The following is an 8579-nucleotide window of genomic DNA, read 5'->3' on the forward strand; positions in this document are numbered from 1 at the left end:
CATATTCGGAATATACATGTGCAAAATATTGGTGAAATTTAAAAATAGTCAGATTTACAAGTGATAATTGAAAAATAGTCACAGTTTTAAAAGTAATCGAAATTTAGCCACTTTTCATGTAAAGATAAATCTGAACGAAAATATTGTTCAAAATTCGAAAAAAAATTCCAGCATAATATACTGGAGTTCGAATTTTGTACATGTGAACTTCCAGGATAATATACTGGAGTTCGAGCAAAATGTACTGGTCCGGCATAATATGCTAGAAGCTCATACACAGGTGCTCCAATCTCCAGTATATTATGCTGGAACTTTCCATGTGCTGGAGTCCAGCATAATATGCTGGAAGTTTATACACAGGTGCATCAATCTCCAGTATATTATGGTGGAACTTTTCGCGTTGCAGCAAAATAGTGGTTATTTTTTAATGGCTTGCAAGCGCTAGCTATTTTTCAATTACCAGTCCGAAAACTAGCTAGCACATGCTATTTTCACGAAAATATATGCTATGCATCTTATAAAAAGTAATTTTTAACCTACATACTCGATATAATTTTTTGTATATACTATATAATTTTTCGATGAACGATATTCAATTGATCATCTCCTTCGTGTGGTTACACCTCTAATGGCATATACTACTAATTGCTTAAGATCATGGATTGTATATCTAGGTTACAGTGTACTCAGCTAAAATGAAAATCCTTAGGGGCTGTTTCGTTACGGAATTAGAGGATTATTTCAATATAAATTTCGGATTAAATTTATTTATTGCGGTTGTGGGTATCAGCTAAAATCAAAATAAAGTTTATTCTAAAATCATAGAATTATCTATCTCATATAGAAAGTGAATTATCTATCGTTGTTATTATCCTGAATTATAATCTTGAGATAATCTAATTTTAAACTAACGAGCAATAATTTGTTAAGTAGAAGGGAAAAATATCTTGTAATATATGCCATGCAAAGGTGGTTCTGCTCGTCACTTTGCAAAGGTGTTCGTTTGCAATTTGCATAATTTTCTTATCTGTCATCACGTTTCAATTGGGTGGGACATGAGAAAAGAAAGGAAATTAATTATTTAAACCAAAAGATATGTGTACTTATTGATTTTAAATCAATGAAAAGGAGAAGTGACAGGTTTAAAAAATCCTCAAAAATTACGTACCGCGAAATGAGAATGATTTATACAACTGTAGTTTTTTTCCCGTCAAATTTTGGGAAAAAGCAGTACATTCTTGATAATTTGAAAAGAAAAGTTGCGAAGAGATATGATTGAAAATTTCAGCATGTGTCGTATTATTATTACTTAAAAAATGGGTCAATCCTTTTCCCTTTAAGAATTTACACCTTTATTACTGAAGAAATGATTTTGACTAAGAAAAGACATGTTGCTAGCTCCAATCACTACAGACAACAAGGTTTTTAGTGATGATGTTATGTGGCATTCGTACTTCTATGGCGACCTTTACAACCGCCACCAAAATTTAATGTCTATATGTTGCTATTTTGCGAAGCGACTTACCTAAACCCTATACTGTGGTGCATTTTGATAAGTATATTAATTTGTACTAATCTCTTGTAAGGATAGAATAGTTTTTACATACCAATGTATAATCTATATATATATCTCATGTAAACTTGTATATGATTAAGAAGAATCTCAGTTTGTTACATGGTATCAGATTGCTTAGGTTCTTTCTATACGTTCTTGATCACGCCCAACTATGCCTTATAAAAAGGACTAAGCGGACGTTGCAAATATAACCCGAGTATTACGCCCAGGGTCGAATCCACAGAGAGTTAACCTATCAACTACTATCTTCAGACCCATTAATTCTTCAGAACCAGCTTCCCAAATATTCAAATCTCAGTTGAGTGTTCTTTAAGACTAGCTTGCAAGTAACTAAATAGTTGTAAACTAAACTAATGAGGTTGTAAACAATTATGAGGAAAAGCTAAGGCAATGATTTCCCCTATTGATGGAATCCCTTCTGTTTATGCTCATACAAATTTACCCACACATCTCTATCAACTATGAACGCTAATCTTACCGCAAATCTCTCCCGAGTAATCACGGTAATTTACTATTGCACTCTCCCGAGATACACTAGCTTACTTTATTTAGCACGATTCACTTTAGATTATACCCAAGGCTTCGTTATCCCTAATCCCGCCTTTAAACCCGCAATTATAGATTCCTCTAATAATCTAGGAGTGGTGTTGTTCAACATTACCCTAAATATGCACTCTTTTCCAAGTTATGCACACTAAATAGGCACAGCTAATTGAGGATCCTGTCAATTAACTACAACGAACACGAAGTTGAACAAATAGAGATTAAACTAGCAATTTGTATTCACATAAACAAGAAGTTCATCACCCAATAGGTTCCATCAAAACCTTAGACAAGGAATTTAGCTACTCATGGCTATGGGAAAATAAACTAAGATTGAATTCATCATAAAAATCAAAAGAAAAGAAGAAAGATGTTTAGAGTACTCTCTCACAATGGTTTTTCTTGCTAAGAAACCTTAAAAATCAATACATGCCTCTCTTGGGCGAAGTCTAATGTTTTAAATAGGGTTTAGGTCTAAAAATTCCGTAATTGACACTTTGGTCCCTGAAGTTTCTGCGCCTACCGCGGTCGCGGTGGAACCGCGGCCAAACACCCTTGCGGAATCACTGAGTTTCTGCAGCTGCTTTCCACCGCGGTTTTGCCGCGGTCGCGGTGGAACCGCGGTGGACCCAGTGTTCTGAATCTTCGGCCTATTTTGCATGGTTCACTTGGGAAATTTCACAGTTGGCCTCTTTTTCATCACTTTTAACTCCAAAACTACTCCTTAGCCTTCCTTATACATATATCACCTGCAAATCATGAAAAGCACTAATAAGAGCATTTTGTTATCACTTATAGCATTAAAACTACACAAGAAGGTGATTATTTAAGGTGTGATTATAGTCAAATTCACCTATTATCAACACCCCACACTTAAACCTTTGCTCGTCCTCGAGCAAACTAAACCACACTTCTAGGCCTAACTGCTCAATGCATTGCCCCAATTTATGTCACACCTGCTATTATCAAAGATCGACCTAAGCGGTGCACAATCATATCTCAAATGCAGACTCTCATGCCAAGACACACTTGTGCTCACTCTAATTACTCCAACAGAAGTGAAAACTCACTTTTTCTTCCTGAGTCACATGCCCTCACATAAACAAAATTTGAGAGAAGTTCCACACACATAAAATTCAACAACAAGGAACCATATATAGAAAGANNNCCCTCCACCTTTTTTCGGGTGAGGATGCTCATTTTGTGTCAAGAGAGTCGCCATATTTTCAGCCATTGATTAGAAGGATCAAGAGGCACTGAGTGCACCACTGGAGTGATAGGTGCGTTCCTAGTTGTCCAACCTGAATTCTGTGCCATCTTGTCAAGCAAATTTTGACCTTCTCTCCAAGTCTTGCTCAAGAATGCCCCACCAGCAGAGGCATCAACGATATTCTTCATGCTGTCTGACAGTCCCATGTAAAACCGTTGTCCCAACATCTGTTCTGGAACACCATGGTGGGGACACATAACCAACATTCCTTTAAACCTGCCCCATGTCTCGTGTAGTGTCTCCATTGGTTTCTGTTTGAAACTCACAATCTCATCAATTTGTTGAGCAGTTTTGTTGGGCGGATGGAACTTGTTGTGAAATTGCTTGACCAACTCAGCGCAAGTTTCTATAGAGTTTATGGGGAGCGAGTTTAGCCAAACCTGAGTAGCTCCTGTCACCGAGAATGGAAACAATAATAGCTTAATTGCTTCCGGAGTCACGTTGGGTTGCCTTTGAGTTTTGCATATAGACAGGAAGTTCTTCAAGTGCTGCTGAGGATCTTCTGTTTGTGTCCCAGAAAAGAGTCCCTTGTTCTGCAACAAGTGTAGCATGTTATTTGTGATCTGGAACGATTCAGCTTGTATTGCGGGCACAACAATGGCAGTGGCCAGATTGTCAGCTGTGGGTTGTGCCCAGTCATATAGTGCACCCTCAGGCACGGGAGGTGCCAATTGCTCATTCCTGACGTTTACGTTGGGGTCGTTTATGTCACCCATGTCAATTTCGAATTTGTGTGTTTGTTGGTGTTGTTGAAGTCTTTTGTTAGCACGATTCAATACCCGGAATGTTTTCTCGGGGTCTGAAAGTCCTTCAAGTAGTTGTCCAGTCCTCGTAGAATTTCTAGGCATACACCTGTGCACCCAGATCAACAACCGTCAAATTTTCAATGCAAAAGTTGGTAGAGAGAAAACTGACTACAATAAGAATCTTTGTATTTCTGTCCCGGGCAATGGCGCTAAAATTTGATCACGCCCAACTATGCCTTATAAAAAGGACTAAGCGGACGTTGCAAATATAACCCGAGTATTACGCCCAGGGTCGAATCCACGGAGAGTTAACCTATCAACTACTATCTTCAGACCCACTAATTCTTCAGAACCAGCTTCCCAAATATTCAAATTTCAGTTGAGTGTTCTTTAACGACTAGCTTGCAAGTAACTAAATAGTTGTGAACTAAACTAATGAGGTTGTAAATAATTATGAGGAAAAGCTAAGGCAATGATTTCCCCTATTGATGGAATCCCTTCTGTTTATGCTCATACAAATTTACCCACACATTTCTATCAATTATGAACGCTAATCTTACCGCAAATCTCTCCCGAGTAATCACAGTAATTTACTATTGCACTCTCCCGAGATACACTAGCTTACTTTATTTAGCACGATTCACTTTAGATTACACCCAAGGCTTCGTTATCCCTAATCCCCGCCTTTAAACCCGCAATTATAGATTCCTCTAATAATCTAGGAGTGGTGTTGTTCAACATTACCCTAAATATGCACTCTTTTCCAAGTTATGCACACTAAATAGGCACAGCTAATTGAGGATCCTGTCAATTAACTACAACGAACACGAAGTTGAACAAATAGAGATTAAACTAGCAATTTGTATTCACATAAACAAGAAGTTCATCACCCAATAGGTTCCATCAAAACCTTAGACAAGGAATTTAGCTACTCATGGCTATGGGAAAATAAACTAAGATTGAATTCATCATAAAAATCAAAAGAAAAGAAGAAAGATGTTTAGAGTACTCTCTCATAATGGTTTTTCTTGCTAAGAAACCTTAAAAATCAATACATGCCTCTCTTGGGCGAAGTCTAATGTTTTAAATAGGGTTTAGGTCTAAAAATCCCGCAATTGACACTTTGGTCCCTGAAGTTTCTACGCCTGCCGCGGTTTTGCCGCGATCGTGGTGGAGCCGCGGCCAAACACCCTCGCGGAATCACTGAGTTTCTGCAGCTGCTTTCCACCGCGGTTTTGCCGCGGTCGCGGTGGAACCGCGGTGGACCCAGTGTTCTGAATGTTCGGCCTGTTTTGCATGGTTCACTTGGGAAATTTCACAGTTGGCCTCTTTTTCATCACTTTTAACTCCAAAACTGCTCCTTAGCCTTCCTTATACATATATCACCTGCAAATCATGAAAAGCACTAATAAGAGCATTTTGTTATCACTTATAGCATTAAAACTACACAAGAAGGTGATTATTTAAGGTGTGATTATAGTCAAATTCACCTATTATCAGTTCTCCTCTTTTCCAGCTTCATGTCATCATCTTCATCTCAATCTAGTTCTTCAACCTCTAGTGTTATGGCCGCCTCTTCCTCTCTTCCAGTTTCATCCCAATCTGCACTATATCTTTCTAACATAAAAGAATCTTGTTCCCACTGTTCTTGATTACACCAACTACATGCTATGGAGAGAACTCTTTTTACCGTATTCAAAGGTCATGGAGTTTACGGTTTTATCGATGGGAGTTATCCTTGTCCTTCACCTACTGTTCTTAATGATAATGGCATCTCCACTATAAACCCAGCCTTTCAACAATGGATTCAACTCGACTCTATTGTTCTTTCATGGATTCAAGCTAACTACTATTTCACAAGAGATTCTTCAAGCTATTATCAAACCCAATCATACTCTAACCTCTCCTGAAGCTTGGCTTCAAATAGAACGTTTATTTCGTGATCAAGTTTCCTCTCGTACTCTCCAACTTAAAGTTCAGTTTCATAACCTTAAAAAAGGCGATCTCTCCATTAATAAATATGTTCATCACCTCAAATCTATTGCAGATGCTTTAACCTCTATTGGCAATCCCATTTCTGAGACAGATCTAGTCCTTCAAATCCTCTCTGGCCTGCCTGCTGAATATATTTCCATTAGTACCTCTATCTCCACTCGTGTCCCTCTTCCTTCTTTTGTTGAAACTCGTTCTCTTCTTTTTCTTCACGAGTCTCAATTGGCAAGTATCTCTACTCCTCCTTCAGATCAATCAACCACAGCCTTTGTTGCAAAACAACAATTTTCTACTTCTCATGGTCGAGGTCGTGGTAAAAATTATAATGGAGGTCGTAACTCTAATGGCGGACGAGGTAGAGGCCGTCATAATCATGGATACTCAATGCCTTTTGTTGCCATGCCTCATCAATTCAACCCTCGACCTCGTGCTTCCTCTATTTTAGGCCCACCACCGCAATAATTTTCGTCATTCCGTGGTTACTCTTCCATTCAATGTCAACTTTGTTTCCAACCAAATCACACAGCCCGTGAGTGTCCTTCTCTTAACCAAAAATCACTTTTTTCAAACACTCAACCTACTCATGCAACAACATCACATTCTTCATCAAATAATGATGGTCATTAGTTTGTTGATACCGGTGCTTCGTCACTTATGACACCCAATGCTACCAATCTATCCTCAGTTTCTCTGTATAATGGTAATGATCGTGTAATCATAGGTAATGGCGCTTAACTTCCAATCTCATACACGGATCATGGTAATATTTCTACTCCCTTTTCAATTTTTTCTCTAAAAGATGTCTTAATTGTTCCAAATCTATCCACTAATCTACTTAGTGTTCAAAAATTTGTCAAGGACAGTAAGTGTTCTATTGAAGTTGATGATTTTGGTTTTTCTATTAAGGACTTCAAGACGAAGAAAACTCTTCTCAGGTGCAATAGTACTGGACCTCTCTACACTCTATCGTCTTCCTTTGGTGATGGTACTGCTTCTACTGCTTTTGCTGCAATTCGTGCTTCTCCAATTCTTTGGCATCGCCGTTTAGGACATCCAAGGACTTTAATTTTAGTAAGTTTAGTTCGAGAAAATAAATTACCTTGTACTTCTTCATTGAAGTGTTTAAATTCCTCATGTAATGCTTGTCAACTTGGCAAGCACCATAAATTACCTTTCATGAATTCAAGTTCTTTTACTTCTTTTCCATTTGAATTGATACATAGCGATATTTGGGCTTCTCTTATCCCCTCATTTACTGGTTTTCATTATTACATACTCTTTCATGATGATTTCACTAAGTTATCTTGGGTTTTTCCTATTAAACGCAAAAGTGAAGCTTTCACAATGTTCAGGCAATTTTATGCCTATGTTCTTACTCAATTTTCTTCTAAAATTAAAATAATACAATGTGATGGGGCTGCAGAATATGTTAAACTTGGTGATTTTTGTTCTTTTCTTAATGACCACATATGCACCAACAAAATGGCAGGACCGAGCGTATGCATCGCACTATTCTTAATATGATACGCTATCTTCTTTTTTAAGCATCCCTTCCCTCTCAATTTTGGGTGGAAGCACTCCACACTACTGTTCATCTCCTCAATATTCTACCTTCTTCTATAGGTAATTATAAAACTCTATTTGAACTTCTATTTGGTAAGTAACCTACGTAAGATCATTTACGTATTTTTGGTTGTTCTTGTTATCCTAATTTAGGTGACTATTGTCAAAATAAAGTAAGTCCTCGTTCCAAACATTGTGTTTTTCTTGATTATCCATCTAATTACAAAGGTTTTCGATATTTTGATCCTTCAAGTAATAAAGTTTTTATTTCATGGCATGTACGATATGATAAAGATTATTTTCTTTTTCCATATCTAACTTCAAAACTTTCTAATTCATATTCCGTATCTTTCTTCAAATATCCTAACAAAATTGATCGTTATTTGCCTAAAAAGTTTCCTGTTTCTACACGGCATTCCATATTAGTGCCTAATATTTCTCAATCATATTCTTCCTTATCCTTATCTTCTAATCTCAAATCAAATCCTATGACCCCTAACCACACCCCGTTGAAGATTCTTCTCAATCTTTTACTCAATTTCCTAGTGACCAACATCTCCCTTCTACAAGTCAAACTCAAACTAGTGCATCTACAATATCTTTATCCTTAGCCAACCAACCATACAATCCTAATTTTACCAAATTCCAGCTCTTCTACCAACTTCATCGATTCCTCCTATCCATACTACACCTAGAATTTCTGAAAATTTACTACCTTCTCCTATCCAACAACATGCATCTCCAAGCCCGCAACATTCTCCTAGTACTTCAACTCAACTTATCACCTCTACTCCAACTATTAAGATTCATCATATGGTTACTCGCTAGCAAACTGGTTCTCTTAAACCACGGATACTCCCATCCTTAATCACCCATATCTCTTCTCTTC

General features: G+C 37.5%; 1 protein-coding gene across 1 annotated transcript; it reads left to right on the plus strand.

The window, feature by feature from the left end:
• Positions 1-5805: 5805 nt before the first annotated feature.
• On the plus strand, positions 5806-6589 carry LOC109213324. The gene is made up of 2 exons (XM_019377107.1): positions 5806-5889; positions 5978-6589. The coding sequence occupies exons 1-2, from the start codon at positions 5806-5808 to the stop codon at positions 6587-6589; spliced, it is 696 nt and encodes a 231-aa protein (XP_019232652.1).
• Positions 6590-8579: the final 1990 nt, after the last annotated feature.

The sequence above is a fragment of the Nicotiana attenuata genome, unplaced genomic scaffold (genome assembly GCF_001879085.1).
Source record: "Nicotiana attenuata strain UT unplaced genomic scaffold, NIATTr2, whole genome shotgun sequence".
Classification (NCBI taxonomy): domain Eukaryota; kingdom Viridiplantae; phylum Streptophyta; class Magnoliopsida; order Solanales; family Solanaceae; genus Nicotiana; species Nicotiana attenuata.